The sequence below is a fragment of the Olea europaea genome, unplaced genomic scaffold (genome assembly GCF_002742605.1).
Source record: "Olea europaea var. sylvestris unplaced genomic scaffold, O_europaea_v1 scaffold1187, whole genome shotgun sequence".
NCBI lineage: Eukaryota > Viridiplantae > Streptophyta > Magnoliopsida > Lamiales > Oleaceae > Olea > Olea europaea.
In genome coordinates this window covers 192,546-217,561 of record NW_019229281.1, presented here as the reverse complement: position 1 = coordinate 217,561, position 25,016 = coordinate 192,546, and the positions used below count along the sequence as shown (strand labels likewise).

The following is a 25,016-nucleotide window of genomic DNA, read 5'->3' as shown; positions in this document are numbered from 1 at the left end:
TCCAATTCCTCGATCTGTATTTCAGTTTAAATACATTAATAATTTTAATCCGTAATAATAAGATGCAAGTATCAACAAATATATAAATATATGAATATGTGCATATGTGCATAAGTCTTTTCTTTAACTACCACAATATGTAATAAAAAAAAAAAAAAAAATGGTTGGTCAAGTGACCCACCGGGACCCACTGTAGGTTCACCAGTGCACATGCCCCTTCCTACACCCCACCTCTAAAGTTAACAAGCTGAGTTTAATATTTGTTTCTTCAGGTGGTATTAGATTATAACTGATATAAGAATGTACTATTTACCTATTGATCAGCTGGATGTTCTCTTCAGATATCTGATCAATTGATCTAGAATTTAAACCATCTAGAGATGCTTCTCTGGCAGACCCCTGCAACCAGTGCCAGTTAACCAGAATAAGCAACAAAAACAATCTCTCATTTGTCTAGATTAAAAGTTAGACTTTGGGCACAAGTTGCACTTAAATATGGGCATATAAAACGTTCAAACAGCAAGGAACTCAACAAATATCACTCCTCAACAACAATACATGCTTGAAAGAGACCATCTTCACAAGGCATCAGGTACAAAGATTCAGCCAGTTAAGGAAGAAAATGTCACACTTACAGCTACAGGCCAAGTAATATTAGGCAATTTGCCACTGACACTAGTTCTGGTGCTTCGGGTTTGTTGACCAGGCAACTGATGGTGCAGATCATCGGCAAGATCAATAAGAGGTTGAACCGGATGCATATGACTATCAGTTACAGACTGCTTTTGCATAATAGATCCATCTCGAGGTTGCACAATATATTGTTTTTGCAGATTACTCTTGCTCATGCCATCAGGCTGGTGTCCTATCAAGTGACAGTGACCTTTCCTGCAACATCCAATATATACTTGATTTTTCACTTTTTAGAGGAACTTAGATAACATAGGACTGTATGAAATCCTATTGTGAAAAAAACTAGTTCAATTATGTAGAAAGGTAGATGGAGACACAGACAGATGAAAAAATTTCTCTATGAATAGGTAATACCAATGCTGAAAGTCGTCCATTACAAGGATCATTCACCATGGTGTCATATTGGTTTACTAGAAAACGATTTCATTCTACAACAACTGCTATTAAAAGCTGAGAGTGAGGCACCAAAATGGCATATCTTATTCGATTATATTAACCAACTACACGAGACTTCAAGCGATATCGTGGAAGTGAAATAAGGCAGGAAATAAATTTTGTTAAAAGACAAATACAGCACAAAACATTGCCTTTTCCCAATAAATTTGTTGTTGGCTACATAAATGCTTTTTGGCCAGTCCAGTTCATTGATACGTCTATTGTAAGGTCCAAAAGTAACTAAATCCTAACAATCACAACTGCCATGTTAATTTTGGTCCACTCTTCTCTCTTCTAACTTATTTTCCTTTGATAGCATCAATCTTATGAAAGAAAGCCTCTTTAAAGTTTCGCTTCCTAATTACCTAGGTATTTTTCTGATTTTTTGCCAGTCCAGTTCATTGATAAGTTTATTGTAAGGTCCAAAAGTAACTAAATCCTAACAATCACAACTGCCATGTTAATTTTGGTCCACTCTTCTCTCTTCTAACTTATTTTCCTTTGATAGCATCAATCTTATGAAAGAAAGCCTCTTTAAAGTTTCGCTTCCTAATTACCTAGGTATTTTTCTGATTTTTTGCCAGTCCAGTTCATTGATAAGTCTATTGTAAGGTCCAAAAGTAACTAAATCCTAACAATCACAACTGCCATGTTAATTTTGGTCCACTCTTCTCTCTTCTAACTTATTTTCCTTTGATAGCATCGATCTTATGAAAGAAAGCCTCTTTTAAGTTTTGCTTCCTAATTACCTAAGTATTTTTCTGTTAACTTATTCTCAACCTTGCCACCTCCTCTTGTTGACATATATTCTCATTTCTTATGTTCACACATCCATCATAATATCCTCAATTCCACAATGTTCATCTTAAGATTTTTATCCTTTAACAACCTTTCTAACATTCAATACCACAAAGCCTAGCAGGTTCAATAACCAATCAAAGCCTAATAATTGTTTTATAGAAACTGACTTTTTCCTCGTAAGGATATCCTCCTACCACAAAATTCCTGCAAAATTTTTCTATTTCATCCACCCTGGTCTGATCAGTACATTACCTTTTCATCAATTTCTCATTCCTTGTTAATAATCGGATATAAATATTTAAACCAATCCTGTATGGTAAATCCACTATTCCTATTCCAACTATTACTAGGCTTACGCTAAATCAATAAAAACTATATGCATGTCCTGTTTCCTTTCTACATGCATTTGTAGTCAATCTCCTAAGCAGGTAAATGGCTTCCATAGTAAATTGTCCAGGCACTATGCAAAACTGATTTTCTGATACCTTTAGAGTTTCACATTAATCTACGCTCAATTGCCCTTTCCCATAATTCTACAGAGATGGCTAATGAGTTTAATACCTTTGTGGTTTGTACAATCTCAAATTTCTACTCAATCAGACAAGGACACACCGATACATGATTTTTTAAAAATATATTGACAGGACACACAGTCGACAAGTTGAGTAAATTATTTAAAATTCTTCGTTTATATAGTATAAATTTAATCTCATACTAGTTATTAATTTTTCTTATTGAAATCATGCAAAAATGAGTACCTATTTGTTATTTAATAATAATTTTGAATTAAAAATATATAATATTTGTTATGAGCTACATGAATTAAGTTAGGCTTAAATATATTCTGTACATATACGATGGATGTATATATGGTAGGTGCATAGGCATAGAATTATTTTCCTAATTAGACAGGATTGTTTCCTAATTAGAAAGAAATCAAATTAATTATTCTCCTAAATCAACTCAAATGGTATCAGAGCCCCAAAATTTTTCTTGTAGTGTGGTTATCTATTCATAGTTGTCGGTGGCATTGGTGGCTGCTGCTCGTGGTTTCAACGCCATCGGTGGTTGAGTCTTGGGGGTTGACATTTGAAGTCGATTCTCGATCTGTGTCCTTTGTTTTCGATGACATTTGAGGGTTCTGCTGGTGGTTTCGACAAGTTTGTTGTGGGTCGTGATCGAAGCTAATTTAGCTTCGCAATTTCAGTTTCCAGCACCTCTGAGTTCATCGTTTGTCTTCGTCTGAGGTGAAAATCATCATTTCTTCATTTGGATTTGTGAGTTCGTTCGACTACCTGTGTGACAATATTGGGATTGACTTATTTTGGTTGTCCTTTGTTTTCGATGACATTTGAGGGTTCTGCTGGTGGTTTCGACAAGTTTGTTGTGGGTCGTGATCGAAGCTAATTTAGCTTCGCAATTTCAGTTTCCAGCACCTCTGAGTTCATCGTTTGTCTTCGTCTGAGGTGAAAATCATCATTTCTTTGTGAGTTCGTTCGACTACCTGTGTGACGATATTGGGATTGACTTATTTTGGCGGATTAATTTATGCTATTGGGCTTGTTGGGATCTTATATTTTCTAGAGTTGGTCTGGTTGCCTCTTAAGTGGTGTTATTGGACTTGAGTATTTGGTGGATTATTTTGGTTATTGGGCTTGTTAGGCTCATTATTATATTTCTCCTAGGTGATTGATTGGACTATTAAGTTTGTCTGCTGGGTCATGATTACTAGTTTGATTTTTTGTTTGGGCTACTTTCTCTTTGACTTCCATAATTTGTTTATTTAGTTGGGCAACTCCCTTTAAACTTGAATATTTTTCGGCTACTTTATGTCTGTTGGGTTGCTTCCTTTGCCTTTCTGTTAATCATGGCCGATAGTGATAAGAAAGTGGTGAACGAAATCACGGTAACCCCATCCTCAAAAGTCACAAAAAGAAAGTTAACGGGTAGTAGGAATTATGCTCAATGGAAGATAATAGCCCGCTGGTACATGTCAAGTTTGGATTTGGGCAATCATTTGACGAATGATCCAGCTCCACAATCTGTTGCTAATCCTGGTATTCCAAAAGAAATGGCTGATGGAGGACGATACTCTATAATTAGATTCAAAATACCCTCGACTGTATGTCATTAATCATTGTGATACTATAAAAGAATTGTGGGATTATCTAGGATTTTTGTATGCTAGTAAATAGGATGTATCACATATTTATAAACTGATGTTAAAGATTTATCGGGCTAAGCAAAAGGGATGAAATCTGTTTCAATATTATACTGAGGTAAAATAGGCATTTAAAGAAAAGCGGGCCATGTTTCCTATTACTAGTGATGTGAAGACAATGCAAGAATAAGAAGAGCAAATTATGGTCCAGTGTTTTCTTGCAGATTTAGGTCCTGATTATGAGATGGCTCATACTCAAATAGAACCAGTGAGGCACTACCTTCGTTGAGTGATATATATGCCCGTCTCGTACAGGTATGCAAAGACAATGACAATAAGCAAGGTATAATACCAAATGAGATGGTAGCCCTAGTTAGCACAAATTCAAATATAAATAGGCAAGAGGGGGACGGTAGTCGAGATAGAATTTCTAGTGGCAATCCTTGTGGTTGTTATTATTGTGAAGAGCAAGGACATGTAAAATGAAACTGTTGAAAACTAAATGGTAAACCGACAAAGTACACAAGTCAGATTTGTATGAGGAAATTTGCCAATGTAGCTACTCAAAATGGTCTTCTATCTACATCTCTGGCACTTCCATCTCAGCATCAAATAACAATTTTAGCAGATGAGTATGCTCACCTTATACAATTTTATGCCTCTTTAACATCTTGCTCAACAACTTGTTACACCTTCCACTTAAGCTAATACAGGTACTTCTATAGCATGTCTTTCTACGTCGTTTCGCAATTGAGTAATTGATTCTGGTGCCACAAATCATATGATTGGGAAAACAGGTATACTTTCATCATTTCAATCTTTTTCTAATTTACCACGTATCACTTTAACTAACGGCTCTACAGTTCTTATAGTCGGATGCAGGAGAGCACGTCTAACAAACTCTCTCCATTGTCTTCTGTTTTATGTTTACCTTAGTTTCCTTTTAATTTTTTATTTGTGAGTCAAATGACTAAATCTCTTTATTGTAGTGTTCTTTTTTTCCTAATCATTGCATTTTTCAGGATCTTGGGACAAAGCAGCTTTTTGGTAGAGGACGTTAGCTCAATGGCTTGTACATGCTCGACTGTTGTCCCACACCAGTGCCAAGGTCGACTGCATGCACTAGTACCTCTCTTCTAGAGCTCTATTGTAGCTTCAATCATCATTTTCTCCCTATTTTGAAGAAATTATGTCCCAGTCTTAGACTAGTGTCTCAATTGGATTGTGAATCATGTCACAGCAAAGCACCACAGGGTACTATATCTCTCGAGAATAAATAAACAAGCTATGTCCCCTTTTGATTTAATACATTTTGATATTTGAGCCCGTGTCCTATTTTATCTACAATGGTTTGCACTATTTTGTTATCTTTGTAGATGATATGATATATCTTATGAAAAATTGTTCAGAACTATTTTCAATTTTTTTGTGCCTTTTATATTGAGATTAAAACTCAATTTGATAAATCTGTACGTATCTTAAGGAGTGATAATGCCAAGGAATATTTCTCATCTACATTTAATTTCTTTCTTTTTCAAAATGGCATTCTTCATCAATCTTCCTGTGTCATTACACCACAACAAAATGGAGGGGCAAATAGAAAGAATCTTCATTTATTGGAAGTTGCTCAAGCTTTTCTTTTTCATATGAAAGTTTCAAAAGAATTTTTGACAAATGCAGTCTCTACTACACGTTACTTAATCAATCGTATGCCTTCCTTTGTCTTAGATGGTAAAATCCCATATTCAACTCTATTTCCCTCAGACTTTATTCTCTCACTCTTAGAGTGTTTTGGTATACTTTCTTTGTTCAAGATATGAGATCTCAAGCTTCCAATCTTGATCCTAGATCTCTTAAAGTGTATATTTTAAGGTTATTCTCGACATCAAAAAGCTTATAGATGTTTTTCTACTTCCTTAAGACGACACTTAGTGTCTGCAGATGTCCCATTCTTCGAGTCCGAACCCTTTTCCACTACTTCTATATCTTCTGCTCCATCTTCTGTTGAATTCGAAGATGATTTTCTTGTTTATCCTGTGACTATCCTTGTACAACGAGTATCTTCTCGTCCTTCTATTAAAATGTTTACACTTGTTGTATGCAACAATCTTTGTTGGCACCAACTATCGACCATAACTCATCGCTTCTACCTGTTGCTTGCCTCCGGATTCATCACCCCCTCCTGATCCTAGTCTTGATCTTCCCATTACCTTCTGAAAAGGTAAACGGTCATGCATTTATCCACCCTTTTCCACTACTTCTATATCTTCTGCTCCATCTTCTGTTGAATTCGAAGATGATTTTCTTGTTTATCCTGTGACTATCCTTGTACAACGAGTATCTTCTCGTCCTTCTATTAAAATGTTTATACTTGTTGTATGCAACAATCTTTGTTGGCACCAACTATCGACCATAACTCATCGCTTCTACCTGTTGCTTGCCTCCGGATTCATCACCCCCTCCTGATCCTAGTCTTGATCATCCCATTACCTTCTGAAAAGGTAAACGGTCATGCATTTATCTTGTCTCTTCTTTTGTTTCTTACCATGCGCTATCACCACCTTCCATGTCCTTCACTGCCTCTTTAGAGTGTGTGTTAGTGCTAAAATCTATTTTTGAAGCTTTGTCCCATAGTGGTTAGTAGTGGCAATGCAAGAAGAAATGATGGCACAAGAACATAATCATACTTGGGATTTAGTTCCTTTACCCCCTCAATAAAAAGGAAATCGGATGTAAATGGGTATTTACTGTCAAGATGAATCCTAATTGATTTGTTGCTCGACTGGTTGCTTTGAGGTATGTTCAAACTTATGGTGTGAATTACTCTGAGACTTTCTCTCCAGTTGCTAAACTTGCTCCAGTTTGGTTATTCATTTCTCTTGCTACTATCTATCAATGGCTGCTCCACCAACTGAATGTTAAAAATGCATTCTCCATGATGATTTAAAAGAAGTTTACATGGAACAACCACTAGGGTTTGTTGCTCAGGTGGAGTCACGAAAAGTATGCAAATTGCAAAAGTCGTCGTATGGTTTGAGCAATCACCCCGTGCATGGTTTGGGATATTTAGTGAGGTTGTGATTGAATTTGGCTAGCAAAAAAGTATGTATGATCACTCAGTATTCTTTAAACAATCTAAAGTTGAGTGTATTTTGTTAATGGTATATGTTGATGACATTGTGATTATTGGTAGTACGCTGAAGGCTTTCTTGGGCACAAAGTTTTAGACAAAGGAGTTAGGTCCTTCGAAATATTTCTTAGGAATAGTGGTCTCTCGAAGTGGTAAAAGAATTTTTCTACCTCAAAGGAAGTATGTTCTAGACTTACTAGATAAGACAGGTTTAGCTGAAGCACAACGTGGTGATGCTCCCATGATACCAAATGTAAAACTTGAAGCTGAAGATAGAGATGCGTTTGTTGATGAGGACAAGTACAAAAGGATAGTGGGAAAGTTGAACTATTTCACAATTACTCATGTAGATATTGCCTTTCCATTAAGTTTTGTTAGTCGGTTTATGTCATCTCCTAGAACTTCACATTGGGATGCTATAACTCATATATTAAATCTCAAAGGACCTCCAGGACGTGGGATTCTTAATAGAGACCATGGTCATTGTAGAGTTTGAGGATTTCTTAGATGCTGACTGTACAAATTCTCCTATAAATAAGCGCTTTATTATAGGGTATTTTGTTTTCGTTGGAGGTAATTTAGTCTCTTGGAAAAGTAAGAAATAAAGTGTTGTAGCTTGACCTAGCATAGAATCTGAATATCGGGCTATAGCACAGGTAACTTGTGAACTTATGTGGCTACATAACTTACTTTGGAAGATTGACATTGATAATTCCCACTCTATTAGCTTGTGGTGCAATAATCAAGCAGCTATTCACATTACCACTAATCCTGTATGTCATGAGAGAGAACAAAGCACATATAGGCCAACTATCATTTTGTTCATAAAAATCTATTGTAAGGATTGATTTTGACTAAGCATGTCAGGACAAAGGATCAATTAGCTGGTGTGTACGCTAAGGCCTAAATTGGAAATCGAGTAAATTATATTTTTAACAAGCTGGGCATGATTGACATGTATGCTCCAGCTTGAGGGGAGTGTTATAAGCTGTACGCATTAAGTTAGGCTTAAATATAATCTTTACATATACAATGGATGTATATATGGTAGGTGCATAAGTATAGAATTATTTTCCTAATTAGAAATATCCGTTGTATATGTGTGTGTGTGTAACCTGTTTATGAATTTAAAAAAAATAAAAATCAATTATTCTTCCAAATCAACTCACATTTTAATAGAAAGATAAATGACAATGATAGAGCGTCCGATGAATGTCAGTATTCGACACCAGCCCGTTACGTGTTGGATAAGGACACGCTACTCTCGTTAAAGTGTCCGTGCTACAGAGTCAATCACCCTCATGGTTTTAATTTAACTACTTCAGTGTTTTCGTAAGATTATATAGCATTCTCTTTTAGTCTTGATTGTCATTTAAACCATGTTCCACCCCATATTTCTTTATTAGCCTGTTTCTACCCCTAGATTCTCTAAAATCACATTTCCTAAATTTCTAATGTAACTAGTCATCTTATTCAACATCATGTTACTATCTTTGTCTCTATCCCACTTTTCTTCCATTGAAATTCCATCCTTAAAGCTCATATATTTTTTTACCATCCAGGTTCCACCATCTTGTTATATGATCTCAAACATCTTTGCCTAAATGGTAATTCTTTTCCATTTCTTAACAACGTCAAGCATCACCAACCTCTCATGCATTTCATCTCTAACAAGGACTAATCACCTTCCTGTAAAGACAGAATCTATTTGTCTAAATCTCTGCAGCTTCTAAAAGTTATAAGTTGGGTCTCTTTATCAGTGCATGTATTTGCTAACACCAAATGATAAGCAATCCGATGTCCAAAATTGTATCACCATCTTCATGCTGATCTCCTGAGCCAAAAATTACCATGAACTCTTTCCTATCTTCAGTTACTTTACCATATAACTGTTTAAACCACAAACAACAAATATATAATTAACTAAGGGTTGCTTGAATAAATCCATCCATGTCATCCCAAAACTATTGTTGTCCAATCCTATCCATCCATATGCACTGATAACTGTAATTGACTCCTCTAAAAGGTAGTATAACAAATATTATCCTATTCCCAATCCATTTAACTTGTAATGTATGACTTCATTTTATAAACCAGCTTCAACAATTATACTAACTCCAACTCTATCATTCTCCTTGCCCATATCTGAAAGTTTATATCCCGTTTTCCCTATTTCTTTTACCTTCTCCCCCTCATTTGACCTGTCTATTACATCACAGGACCATTGGTATTCAACGCTCGTGGCGACAAAGCGTTGGGTTGCTGATGGGGTATGCTGACTAAGCCTTGCTGACTTTTTATTAGAGTCTACTTTCGGCTAAACAAATTAGTTTACTTATTTCCATATATAGGCTAATTAAATCACAGAAAATCAGGGATTAATCTTATTGTATAGCTAATTATTTTCCATTCCTTTTATAGCTTGTAATATTCTATAAATAAAATGGAATACGCACGAGAAAGGATATTCAGCAATTTAGCAAGGTAACAGAGCCCTAAGATTGACTTTCCAAATTTCCGACGTCTAGCCTTGGGTCATGGTCGGAGAAGTCTTCTTTCATCGTTTGGAGTTTCTTTTTTGCCATTGCCTGGATTTACCTCTTTGCAGCTTCAATTTCCCCACTCGTGTCTATGAGTTTTTTCAAGTCATCAGGTTGGTTTTTCATCTACAGTGGTCTCGTGTTATTTATGTGGGCTGAACTTAATTGATTGGATAGTGTTTGGGCTTGGGCTTGTTGGATATTGATTACGTAATATTTGGTGTTTTTGCGTTATTGGCCTAGTGTTATCTTGTTGGACTTTAATTTAATTGGTATTTCTTTGAGTTTGGGTTTACAAATCTGATTAATCATGTCCTTGAGAAGGATGATCCTATTGCATTAGCTTTACCAGCAATAACTATTTTTCTTGGGCATTACACTTTTAGTTGGTGGTTGAAGGGAAAGGGGATCTATGAGGACATATTAATGGAAGCCTTCTATCTCCTGATCAAGAAAATGATAAGAAATAGTACCCTGCCTGAAAAACCAAAGATTACCGAATTATGGTCCGGATCATTAGATCGGTTGATGCTCAGATTATTCTTAATCTTAGGCCTTACAAAGCTCATGGTGTGTGAGAATATTTGAAGAAAGTCTACACTCAAAACAATACTCGATGACTTCAGCTGGAGTTTGAATTGGCACAATTTTCATAGGACTCGGACCATTGAAGAATTTTAGAATGAGCACATAGATATCATCTATGCCTCGATTTACCTGTTGGGTTGAAGGCAATATAGGCTGTGCATGAAATTACCTAGTAAGATCAGTTTCTCATGAAATTGAGAAATGAATTTGAATACATCAGATCAGTCTTATGAATCGCATATCTCCGACGTTGGATGATTGTTTGGGTGAGTTACTGAGGGAAGAAGAACAGTGTATCAGTCGTGCCTCTTTGGAGCAATAGCAAAATCAAGTAACACCAGTTCCAGTTGCATATGCTGCTCAAGGAAAATTCAAATTTGGATTTTATGTGCAATATTAAAGAGATGAAAAAGATAATCAACACAAAAATTTATGTGGATCGGCGGTGTGCCTATGTCCACGAGAGTGAAGCAGAAATTTCTTTTTTCAATAGTGAAAAATAGAGTTACAATATATTATTTATACTAACCCTAGCCTGGACCCATATAAGACTTTAAGGCCCGTACAGGAAATACCCCTGTACCGTACCGCGGGGGCGTTGTCCCTGCACCCCAACCCATTCGGCGTCCCTAAAAACTAGACAGTTAATTAAACCCGCGCAATGTCGATATCGTTGCTCCGCTCCGCTCCTCTCACTCCACTCCGCTCCGCGCCGGCATCAGTCCATTTGATCCAGGATTTGTGTTCCACTCTATATGAGCCACATGCACAACAATCTCTACCTTGGCGAATATTCACCTCTTAGGAGAAAAAAATATAACCTGGAAAAAAATCACACCATCTAGAACCAATGGGTTGGGACACATCCTCTCTAACACCTAGAGATGTTAATCAAGTTCAAGCAGTGCTTGAACCTATCCATTGTGACTGGCTTTGCCATCATGTCTGCTACATTCTCTGAGGTATGCACTTTCTCTAACAGCTCTCCTGAAGTAACCAATTCTCTTATCTTATGAAATCTCACATCAATGTGCTTGATTCTTGCATGATAAATCTGATTCTTCGCTAGGAAGATGGCGCTCTGACTATCACAGTACAACTTCATCCATCTTGCTTGATCCCAAGTTCCCTGACAAGCCCTTTCAACCACAATAATTCCTTGGCTGCCTCAGTTGCCGCCATGTACTCCGCTTCAGTTGTAGATAATGCTACAAGTAACTGCACCATTGATCTCCAACATATGGGCCCACCTGGGAGTGTGAAAACATGACCTGTATGGGACCTTCTGTCATCCAAGTCCCCTGCATAATCTACATCTACATATCCTTGAACTGAAATATCACCATGTTGTCTCTCAAACATGATCCCGCACTCCATTGTACCTTTCAAGTACCTGAAAATCCACTTTACAGCTCTCCAATGCTCTCTACCAGGATTAGCCATATACTTACTAACCTGAAAATCCGCTCTGTTCCATTCGATGCGCTCCACTCCTGTCACTCCACTCCGCTCCGCCGGCATCGGCCTATTTGATCCAGAACTTGTGTTCCACTCTATATGAGCCACATGCATAACAATCTAGTGTTCAATATTACAGCAGTAATAGTTTTGGTCACATGGCTCTTCGGTGTCCCAAAAAGTAAGCAATTATTGCAAAAAGCTTGGACATGTCATTAAGGAATACCCTATTTGACCTCTACACAAGACCAGAGTGGGTTTTATTGTCAATTTAGCCTCTAGTTCTACTACACCAGCTACTTCCAATCATGCTTCACCAGTCCTTCACAAAACATTGTCACTCCTGAGATGATCCAATAAATGGTTATTTCTGCTTTGTCTACCTTAGGTGTCTCAGATAAACATCAATTGCTTCTTTTGCTTGGTTATTAGACTCAGGTGCTCTTAACCATATAACTCATGATTCTCAGTTGCAAGGTAATCTTAGACCATACACTGAATCTCTCCATATAAGCACTGCTAATGGTAACACTTCCCATCTCGACCGTAGGAGACATTACTAGATTTGGCTAATATTTTAGTTTCTCGTCTATCAACTAATCTTATATCTGTTGGTTAGCTTATTGATAACAACTGCACTGTGTCTTTTTCTTCTAGTTCGAGCAGGATCAGGTGTCCGAGGACGATTGTGAAGAGGTCTAAGGAGGGACGTCCCTTTCCTATTTCACTGAAACTTGTTTCATCTTTTCCCATCGTTTATAATTCTACTACTTTCGATATTTTTGTCTAGCATAAGAAATTGGGACATCCCAATTCTAATGTGTTACAACATTTGTTAAATTCTGGTTTGCTTGGCCGAAAATAGATTCTAATACTTTTCACTACTCCCAAGATCAGATAGAACACATCACTAGTAGGGATACCCGAACAAATTGCATAAGTTGATTTATGTCGTAAAATGTGACAAGCCGGCTGTCAACCAACAACCCTCTACCCAGCTTAGAACTGGCTATTAGAAAAAGGATGCAATAGAAATTATTTGCCAACAAAACAAAACTAACCTGAGTTTCAACTTAATAGAGATCATACAAAATAATGATACCGCTGATTAAATTTAAAAAATAAAAAGCAAATAAGTAAAGAAATAATACCAATATTCCATAACCATTTGTTTCAATCTCATCTCCAGCTTGGAAAACAGAGATGACCTCTCAAAATCCTGTTTGTCATGTGCTGGTTCTATGAAATTTGCTTCCAGTACTCCTGAACAAAATAGATTAGTTAGTTTGAAAGAAATAGTAGAAAAGTAGCCTGAACAAAAGAATAGTATATCATTAAGCATTACCAACAACACCGTGTCCTTTATTAGAACCATCCCCAGTAACTTTCCAGAAGGGCTGTTGGAACACATCATTTTAAACATCAATGTAACTTGAGATAGAATCCCCATCATTTAAATGTGAAACTTCAGCATGCATAGTATGCATTCATTAATTATTTCCATTTCAGACCACGTCTTTGCTGTAGGCCATTTTGATTACCTCAAATTATTAAAATCCAGCTGTTTAAACTTTCTTTCAAAGATTTATTCATATATACCATATATTCAACGACTGTCGCAAAATTATATATATGCATGAAGGCTGGCAAAATAATAAACTAAAACCTCACATTGACCGTAATTATAGAGATTACTAGGGAAATGAAACTACACCCACTGATTTTTCACGTATGAATACGCGTACCCTGATGAGACGATTTTTATGGTACACATTGAATCCACAAACTCTAAGTGCAGGTGCTTCTTTAATAAAGCCAATGGTTGTTTCCACCACCACCTACCACAGAAGGGGAAAAAAATTAGAGTAACAAACATTGATAAAAATAACCAATCAACTTCCAAGATCCACCCCAATCCGCATATTAATCCAAAACATAATTGACCACTATCAGAGCAAATATCCAATACTGATTCCAGCAACACCACAAATATCAACTTCCACTAACAAATAGAATGTTGTAATTTCATTGTCCATAACATTTCATGTGAGAACACTCAATCAAAATGGGATCTACCTAATTGAATTTTTTTTCAAAATACCCCCTCATAAATCTATTGCAAATCATACCTCTTTTGATGACAAACCAACAGTGGGCCTGTATGTGATTGCTTTCGAGTATTTCAAGTCATCCGCAATATATAACTGCTGAACAGGCTTCCCTCTTAAAATAATTTGGAAGTTCGTAAATTTTCTGAGATACAGTACTGACGCATATGCCTGAAAAGAGACATCTACTGCACTTTACATTCATTAAGAGAAACTTATGAAAATATCTAAAAGTGATGATCTAAAAATGCAACCAGTCTGTGTTTCATATCCATGTAGAGTAGTATCTATGTCTTGAACCTGAAGTCTGTGTTTCTTAGAAAATAAGACACAAGGGAAAGATAAAGTTTAATGGTCACCCTTAGTGAAAAGCGTATCCGGTAGGAAATATGTGATTGAAGTTCAAGGACCCTCTTCAATGTTTTGGATGGATTTCCTCGATTAGCTTCATCTCTCAACCTAATATCCTACATCAAAGGGTAATCAGATATACATTTTTAATAAACAAAAGTCAAAGAATGTCACAAATGTTTCCAACATATCATCGGTAACAAATAACCATAGTTACTCGGAACCAAGAACCAACAATGTGAAATGCGAATAGCTGCAAATAAACTATATAGTAGTCAAAAGAAAAGATCATATGTGATAAAGCCTCCTTTTGGCAAAAAATTATAAATCATTTTTAGATGGTCAAACTTCATTTGAACCACACTTTCCAACATCCACAAGTATTATCCACTTATCCATCACTCATTTCTATGAATTTATAAATTAAAACATATATAAATTCTTCCCAAACGGAGGCATAAATGTATAGAAAGACTTCAAAAGAAGAGTCGTTCATTAAAACCAAATGAAGTACTGCTTCTAACTGAGCCTGAAAGCCTATATGAGCAGTCCTTTTTAATGTTTAAGGTTAAGAAAAGGATGCTGTGGTTACAGATGACAAAACAAAGTGTCGCTTCACATAAATACTAATATACACATGCTCAATAATGATATAAAGTGCCACAAAGTACTGCATGTTCAATGTCAAAAACACACACAAGAAAGGGAAAAAAAAAACAGTTATTTATTACTGATACATGTGCGTCAAAGACAAATGATTTCAAACCAAGCCTCGTCCTCGTCTAGGATTCCTAACAAGCTATTGTTATCAGCATGTGATATGGTGTGAACTCTCTTTTCAATTATCGCCCACCCCAACACACCCCTTTCTTTTGGTTGGAGAGGACAATGAGCTATCAATGCTGAAATTCTTGTAGGAAATATACAAAGAAAGTAGCACCAGAAGTAGTGTGGACAAGCCTGCACTTTGGAGACAAAAGCTGAAAATCAATATGAACTTGTTTGTTACGCGCCATGGTATATTTTAATAGTTCCTCCCCTCCAAAAAGTTGTCTGGTTGCACTTCCAAATCTTTTGAAATCCCGAAAATATGATGAAAATTCTACCTACCTTAATTAACATTGTATACTTAGACAAATTATTATTAGGAGATTAATTGAAAGAGATTCTTTAGAAAAATTTTGGAAATTTGTTGATTTGTACCGAGATTCAACTTAAGTATCTCTCAAAGGAAAGGTAAGGGTTCGAATCATGAGAACACGAAGAAATCTGTAGAAAGTAAGATCGACTCAAGCTCTCCCATAGTGGAGAATATGTAAATTAATCACTTGGGCACAGAGACTGCATCATCATTACAAAAAAAAACATGCTTAGTACCAACTACCAAATAATATAAAAAATAAAGAAGTTAAATTTTTTTTTTTCTAGTATACTATTTTAAATTAAGATATATCAAACATAAGATTATATTAGATATTTAATACAGCTCCTAGTGAGGTTATGCCGCTATGGCACGAGCTACAAATTGGGCTCTGAAGCTCTTGCTCCGACTCTTAACCCCTTCTCCGAGTTACTCCTCTAACTCTAGCAACTCTAGGAGGCAGTACTTCTAGGCTCGAGTCAGTAAAGAATATTTCTTTATATATATACAACAAGAATGATCTACTAAGCACCGATGATTTTCTTATGTTATGCACTGGTGACATATTATATAAATCCATTGGTGGATAAACATATGGTGGACCTCAATATTTGAATTAAATTTAAAATCTACCAATGAATTTATGTATGACATGTCATTGGTGCTTAACATAAGATCTGCATAGTAGATCATTATATATACATAATATTTAGATTCATGTATGAATAATGCTATTCACCAATAGTGCTAATGTACCCATCTGTTCTCATATTGTTCAATAAAGTTAAAGAACACTAGACCTGACATTGCGTTCGCAATTAGTATGGTGAGCCAACATATGCATTCTCAAAAGGAAATTACCTAGAAACAATCTACCACAAGATACTCAGATATCTTAAGGACTCCTCGAAAAAAGGACCATTCTTTAAGAAAAGTGAAAAGGAAAACTGTAGAAGTCTTCATAGACGCGGATTGGACAGGTTCCACAGAAGATAGGAGGTCGACTGCTAGATATTGCAATTTTGTACGGGAAAATCTGGTAACATAGAGCAAGAAACAAACATGGTAGCAAGAAGTACCGCTGAAGTTGAGTTTAAAGAGGTGACAAGGAATATGGAAAGGACCGTGAATGAAGAAACTTCTAAAAGAACATGTTACAATGAAATTTTCAATCAAACTATGTAAAGTTGCCATCAACATCTCTCAATTCAGTCCATCATGATCGAACAAAACATGCAGAAATGGATTGACATTTCGTCAAAGAGAATGTGGAAGAAGGGATTATTTGCACAGCATATGCTCTCACACAGGAACAAACTACGTATATCTTCACCAAAGGACTTGTATATTTGGACAAATTATAATTAGGAGATTAATTGTAGAAGATTCTTTTGCAGATTTTAGAAAGAGAAAAAAAAAAACCCTTTTACTCTCTTTCTTGTACTATAAAAATGGGATAGTTAGGTTGTAATAATAATAAAGAATAACAGAATGTTTCTTCTATTTTCAAAATCCCTGTAATCCATGGCCAACTAACCTGTGAAAATTTCTATATTTGCCATAATACAATGCCATCAACGATTGAAGATTAACATCACCATTTACCTATTGATTATGCTACCAGGACTGTGGTACCACGATGTTTATATTTTTGACTTACACACAAATATTCTCAAGTTCCAAGCAGTGTTGTCACACTTGTATTTGAACCTTATACAACTAAAATGTGAAAAAATTTGATAGATTTTGAAAAATCATCCTAGCTATATAAAAATTTATGCGACTGCATTATCTTGTCATTGACAAGTATTTGGAGCCTTGTTAAATTGTTCTTATTTACATGAATTGTTCTAGTCGGACAACGTACTCACAAGAGGGGAACCCAAGATTTTTTTATTCAGCGTGGGCCCCCTCCCATGTGTGTCATTGTTAACCCCGATTGTACATGTAGCATAACTATATTTACATTTTGAGGATCAGCGACATAGGATATACTATCAGAGTATGAATTTTTTCTTTCTAGACCAAAGCGTCTATAATATTATCCAAGCCCGACAACAGTTCAAAATGATCCTAGTTTTGGCCTATTATTTAGGTTGTAGTTGTAAAGCTTATGTTTAGTATGCTTAATCTGCAATATCTTTAAAGAAAAGCAAGGAGAAATAGAAACGAAGTCTTAGCTGGAACCAGTACAGGACAATGAGAAGCAAACAAGAACAAAATTTGGGATAAAAACATTAGAGTTAAAAAATTTCCAAGTTGAACTTTAAGATTAATGAATGCAAAAATCCAGCTATCAGTAAATACATAGAAATTAGTAAAGCTCAGGTACTGCAAAGAGATATTACTAACCTCGTCGTCGTCGTCAAAATTCAATTCATAGATGCCTTCATCATTCAGCCACAGGTTATATATTATGATCTTTGTTCCATGTGACCCAATATTTTCGAACTGGAAATAATGAAAGAATACATTATAAAAACATTAATCTGTGACAGAAATCAAGAATAGCCTAAGAGAGTCGTAAATTTGCAATTGTAATTGCAATTACTGAGATAAAAAATTTTCAATCATAATATCTGGAGTCTCTTCAATAATTTACCATATAAAAAACTCCAAGTTTATTTCATGTACTTCTGTTCCCCATCCTTTTAACTTATTTTGCCTGGGTAAACCTTATTTCTAGTATTCCTTCAAAGCAATATTTGTTTGTTTATTAAATCTCAACAAGAAACAAATATAGCAATCAAAATGTTTATGCAACTAAATTTGGAGGCAAACTTGCTTTTGGGTAATCACACCATGATATGATAAAGTGAAGAACTAAAAGTTTCTGCTCTAGAGATGTTGCATTTCATCAAAATTGAACCTGTAGCATAATTTCGTCCTTAGATGCAAATGGAGACCATTGAAGCATGATATTCAAGTTACTGGACCAATCATCCTTCGAGCTATAGATTATAGGCTCTGCCCAGTGGTCTGAGATATCAAAATCAACCTGCAAATTATATTCAGGGAAGAAGAATGACAAATATTTTCTTGTAAGAAAATAAAATAAAAACTCCATGCCCTTTTATGTTAGACTGTGGACAACTAAACGAAGATTTCATTATTAAGCATAAAAAGTCAACCATTGGAACAATCACATCGTCCTGCCAGGTTCTCCGCAAAAATGTATACGAGAGAAGACCAACACTTTGGGTTGCGCGCCTAAAGAACAAGATCAAGAAAATTGTCAAAAACACATCAAGATGGTAAACAAGATCTCTAAAGCACTAAAAATGAATATTGCCAATTGTAGTCAAATCATATAGCTTTTAAAGCATAAAGGCATTGCTACAATTAAGTTCATTGTAATAAGTATTGATTCTTCTAAAATAATTGAGAAACTGCACTTTGCAGTATTTTCTCATATAAATTATCAGTTCCAAAACAACTCTAGAGTTTCAATGATTTATTTTTTGCATTATCAAAGAACTCTAGAATTTCAAGACCCCTAGACAAATTGAGACTGAGGAATGAGCATATATGCAAGTAGCTTAGTGTAAATAAATAAAGAAGGTATAATTAGAGAAAAAAAAATACCCTGACTTCATTGCACGACTAAAAACGATCACATCAGCTCCTAACCGCATGGTACTTGTTTTGAATCCATTACCATCTGAGATAAGATATCATATTACAAAATCTCATTATGTACATCTAACGTTTCAAATAATCACTAAGAAAATATTTATTAAGGTCGCAAGTGACTATCAATCAATTAACAGATCACTGTACACAGTTTCCCTATGGGAATCCTAATTGACTGAAGCTAATTTGAATTTCCTTCAGAGGATCCGTACAAAGATCGTACGGATCCTTATCAAATAAAGAATGGATTAACTGAGGCTGTTCAAACATGAAAGTTCAGCTCTGGAAGCAAGGATACTCTCTAGAAGCAGATCTACACATAGGTCAGGATGAAATAAGGCTGTTGAAAAAAGCATAAGTCATCTCTAAGAAGACTAGGCAAGAGTGACAACATCTCTCACATGTTGGAAATGGAAACAATATTAAACAGACACGAAATAGCGCATTCTCAATATATAACGTTGCTAAACCCGGATAGAAGTGAACACGTTAGGGATTAATTGTGAAATCCTAAATACAACTTGTTCACATGCTAAAGTCACTTTTGAGATCAGAAAATAAGTTTAATGGTACAAGAAAAGAGTAATTTCCTAAGACATTCTATCAACAATGACCTATAACATGATTCAACAATTAGTTACATGTGACGTGCTTTATGCAGTTCTGTCAAGTAATATCCATTCTGTTCATCAATAATCCAATTCAAACATCAGCAACCTATCCAGAGATTTTAAATTGTCCTGCCTTCACCAGTAATAGTGCATATAATTCTGAGCCTAAGTTTTTCAATATTTTAAATTGAAAGAAAAATTTGGACAATATTCCTTATAATGATTTTGGATACACTTTCACATGAAGAATGTCACCACTCACAAGTAGAAATACTTGAACATTGCAATTTTCAAATTCCTGCTTCAGAGTTAACAATAGAAAATTGGGAAATATTGGCGGAACTTATTCAAAATCATTTAAAATATTTGATTCAAAATCATTTAAAATATTTGATTCAAAATCATTTAAAATATTTGATTCAAAATCATTTAAAATATTTGATTCAAAATCATTTAAAATATTTGATTCAAAATCATTTAAAATATTTGATTCAAAATCATTTAAAATATTTGATAGAGAATAGACAGTAAATTTGAATTTAATACAGTGGTGGCCAGGTGTCACACAATTCGAGTTGATATGAAGTTGCATACATGGATCAACAAGACTGATATGGAAACTATCCTAATTGCAGTATTTACAGGTTGTACAGTATCACATCTGTACAAACTGAAACAGCCAATACAGGATAGCATATCTTCCAACAAGTATTTATGATGGAGCAATCAGGAGCCTGAGATGCAATCTCGGTATAAGTAGAAGAATTTCGCATCACAGTCCGCTTGCATCAAGATCTTTAAGTCTTAATCTTTAAGCTTTAGTCAATGAGACCTTAAGAGACATCTAAAATGGTTAGACGAAATTTCTTTTGGTGTATGATTTTCGTCGATCACATAGCTTTTAATTGATGAGACGAAGAGAGGGATTACCAGTAAGTTATAACCTTTTGAGACACTTGAACCCTTAAAAAATAAAATAAATAAATAAATAAAAATAGTAAAACTAATGTGGAATATACAGAATGTTCATTTAGTCATTCTAGGAATAAAGAAGGTGTTGGAGTGACTATGGAAGATCATCATGTTGCAAAGACTCGGCACTTTATAACCCTGAGGGGTAGTTCAGCAGTCAGACCTTAGGTTTGTTCCCCAATAGTCACCAGTTTGAGTCCGCTCAAGGCCACTGAGGTGAGTACCCGACTGTAAACTTTAGGGCCTCGTGGAATTAATCGAGGTGCACGTAAGTTGGCCTGAACACTCGTGGTTATAAAAAAAAAAAAAAGATTCAGCGCTTTATGTCCTTCGTCCAATTATTAACAAGGAATGAGACTCAATGAGGACGTAGCTTCAGAAAGTCTATGTGATAAGAAGATAACTATAAGGTTAAAATGCAAGACTTACAGAACGTTTTAGACCAGCTATATATCATGGTAGACAATGTTAGACAGTGACAAAATATGAATAATATGAATGTAGCCACAATGAGAATGCTAAGACAAAGTATAGAATAGATAATATGTAAGAATATATTCCATGGCACCAATTGACATAGATTAAGGGATGGACGGTTAAGGTGGTTTTGACATATCTTGTATGACATAAAGAAGATCTCATTCACCCAAAATTTATTGCAAATAAAGCTCAACATCTTTGTGTAACAAATAGTATGATTGGAAGAGTAAATAGAAAATTGGGTGCATGATGTAAGCATGTAGGAATGAACAACAAATTTTATTATATTTTCTGTTTTGGGTAGGACAGGGGACAGTGGATTGGCCTTTTTCAACTTATGTCATTTTATACAAATTTGAAGACTGAAGAGTGTTTATGAAGTAAAAGAAATATCTGAGGACAAGAAAGTCATGAATCAACTTCTCCTTATTTACAATCATGTCATCTTTTTCTCTTCGGGCAGCTTATGTCAGATTGCAAAAAGTTAGAACTTAAGGATTGACCTTATATCAGAAAAAAGTAGCTTCTACCCAGTTTCAGAATGCAAAACAGGTTTCAGCCAGAATGTTTTACAGGAATGTAAAACAATGAGCAAACTAAAATGCAAAACAAATGTTACATTATAACGAACAAAACCCGGCATAAAATCCAATCCTTCCGGCATCTAATTAGTACATACCTAAATCTATTCATATACATGCATGCATCTACAGACAGGCCAAATGACTCGGTAGCCATACGCAGAAAAGCTCTACTGTGCTACCACAGAAACTGCAACATCAGAAGCTCGTTTGGCTGTCTAGCTATTAAATCATACCTCTATCATAACAAAAAACAGTTGTAATAAATTCACACATAACGTTCCCCAACTTTTCAAATATATTTTATTGTACAACTCCCTGTTTTGGTACTCTATGCTTTAAAGTTGAAGAGAAATATTATTCTAAAGTAAGGAATATATTATCCTCTTTCGAATTGTCAAGGTTCACCTTCCGGTTCATTATTTCATTACAAGTCATGAATCCTTATTTTCTTTCTCTTGCATCAAATTATCCTTTACTTCATATGATAATCCATATTGATCTATATCAATTTATAAAAGTCAATTCAATTCTCAACAGCCCCATTGTGCCATATACCAGTGAACTATGAACTCAATTGCTACTGCAGAATAAAAGCCAATAATTCTTCTGAGCCTCAGGGTAAATAAGAGTGGCTACTACAGTAGCCAGAAACAAGGTTTTCAACGTAAAGGTTTTCAACATCAACTGGGACAATATATTCCTACCATCTAAGGGGCATAACTAGGGAGAAGTTTCTAGTCTCAGCTTTGACACATTGCTGTAGAAACCAAACATTTCTTCACTTACTAAAAGCCATTTCATCAACACACATAATCATTGTTTCAATGTAAGAAGCATCCTGAAGCTAATTGTTCCTGAGGTGATCCACATTAGTTCTAGTTTGTATACCATTTCATTTGATCCTTTATGGGGTCAATGTTGATTGTAACATTCAAATCTCATGGTCAGCATCTGTGGATATGTGTATTTACTTTGTTGTCTTAATTAATCCCCAAAAACTTGTTGAAGATTTATTCTTTTTCATTTTAGTAAAAAGATTAGATTCTCATACCATTAAACGATGATGCTAAATACATTCACGTGTATTTACTAGCACACAATACTAGAAGTTTTCTGATTTAGGAATATCCGAGAACAAGAATAAAAGCTGCGTCTGACTAAAACTTGCAAATTGTCCATACCAAAAAGCGCCTCTTTTCATCCTTCTTCACTATGAAAGTAGATTCCAATTTTTCTGCGAACACTTTGTTTTCTAACACATGGACTAACTGCTACAGAAATAATTTTTATTTCTTCAAAAAATAAAAAAATAAAAATTGAGAAAAGTATTGCTTACATTGCCCAATTGTTGTATTGGATGTCTTTGAAGAGTAACCTAAGCTCATGCATTTCCGAATGCCTTCTGGATTCATACCACCACCATCATCTGCACAAAGTATTCAAATTTATCAACTACTTTGCATAACACAAATTCTAGAAATGCATGATATGAATAAATGAACTGTAGACAAAAAATACTACACCTTGAAAAAGTAAGGCAGGAGAATTATCCTTTGCGTTATAAATTCTGTCAACCTTCACAAAAGTCGCTCCACTTTGCATCTGGTTTACAGGCACATAGAATCATGCATGCATAAAGTTTTGATGTAAAATTAGTCTACACGATCAATTAATTGCCTCTTTTCAATTCAAAAAATATCATCATTGAGTTGAACCATCAGGAAAACAATCATGTTCTGTTATGGTTTCGGTTTTCCCCTTCTATAAAATTAGTCCTATTTTGCCAAATAACAACACATAGCAAAAAACTATAAATTCTACTATACTGAAATGGCTTAAACATGCTTAGAAAAATGAATACACAAGCTAAAATTCAGCAAAATGATTAACATTTCAAGACAAACCAGAAAGACACACATGCCATAATCTACATGGCCAAAGTAATGCTCCACCTTCCAGTATTTGGAAGAAAGCCAACAGATATCATGCGAGACGGATTTTGGGAAGTATATCCTATTTATAATGCATCAGAGAATCAAATGAATTCTCAATTTATGAACACTACAAGGCCCTAGTGGCACATATGTACCTCAAAATTCAGCAAATCTGATTTACCATCCACAATACAACAAGTCAACGACAACAAAACATAAACTAAGCCTTGTTTTGATGAGAATCTCATCCACACAATAGATGAGAAAAATTATAGCTGTATCCAGTATAGGATCTTGCCCCCTGTTGAAGCCATATAAAATTTTGCCCCTGTATGAGCCCCATTCCTTAAAAACTTATTTTCAACCACGCAACCCCCACATTCTCCAAAAAATCACTATTACAAATCTCATTTACCCCAAAAAATAGGGCTCGAATGGGGGCACCATATATCAGAAAGAAAGTGATGACCAACGACTCAAAAAATTATGGTAATTACCTCATCCACAGCATTATCCAAGAGCTCAGCTATTGCTGCAACACATGATTAACATGTCAGAAATTGCAGCACAAACCTGACGGCATCATTTGATTCTGTTTCTTTCTTCTTATTTTATCTCTATGCGTTGCCAATTATTGATTAACGTATACTCATGTAAATCATAAAATTAGCTTAATACTTGGCACAGAGGATGCATGAAACATTATTTTCTGTTTAATTCTAATCCAATTTCGATAGTGCAGGCTTATAATCCTAATGAAACCAGAAAAAATCAATTATTCTCATATTTGAACAATAAGAAAAGGCTTAGAACAGTAATATTACCCCCAAATGCCCATTTATGAGAGGTCGCATTTGAATGCAGAAACTTCGGGTGAACACGAGCGTGCTCCAAATCACCTGCAGTTACAAAATCCAAGAACGCAGAAAGGAAATAACTAAAAATTTTACATATCCTTGCGCCCCGAATACATTTAAAATAATAATAATAATAATAAAGAACCCACCTTGAAATGAAGTAGATTTAGAGGGGCCAATTTCATAAGCGCCAGCTTTCCAGAAACTTCGAGATTCGAACGACCTATAATTCGCGTTGTCATCAATTGGGTCGGAAGGTTGAGCATTCGGTGGTTTGCTTCGTATATTTACGTTATTTGATGATTTGTTGACATTTTCTGAAAATTCTGCGACGGCGGCGCCTTCATCGTCGCTGCTATCAAGGTCGACTACCTCGGCGGAGATGGGAATCTTCCTCTGTTGTTTAGGCAACATTTTATTGAACAGAAGTTTACAGATGTTGGAACAGAGATTTTGTGAGGGTTTCTGCAATCAATGATCCTGCACTTGAAGTTGAAGAGGTACGAAAACAACAAGTAAAGTGGTCCTCAAATTTGGCC

The 25,016-nt window shown here is 35.4% G+C and overlaps 1 protein-coding gene across 1 annotated transcript; it reads right to left on the bottom strand.

Moving 5' to 3' along the window:
• Nucleotides 1–292: 292 nt before the first annotated feature.
• LOC111373975 (protein MICRORCHIDIA 2-like) lies at nucleotides 293–25,016 on the bottom strand. The gene is made up of 16 exons (XM_022996574.1): nucleotides 24,627–25,016; nucleotides 24,445–24,519; nucleotides 24,118–24,152; nucleotides 23,210–23,288; nucleotides 23,023–23,112; nucleotides 18,992–19,067; nucleotides 18,538–18,616; nucleotides 18,276–18,404; nucleotides 17,759–17,857; nucleotides 14,274–14,381; nucleotides 13,936–14,085; nucleotides 13,552–13,644; nucleotides 13,152–13,203; nucleotides 12,958–13,069; nucleotides 636–888; nucleotides 293–399 (listed from the first exon to the last, which is right to left on the bottom strand). Exons 1-16 carry the CDS (start codon nucleotides 24,889–24,891, stop codon nucleotides 310–312), a joined length of 1,785 nt encoding a protein of 594 aa, XP_022852342.1. The 5' UTR covers nucleotides 24,892–25,016; the 3' UTR covers nucleotides 293–309.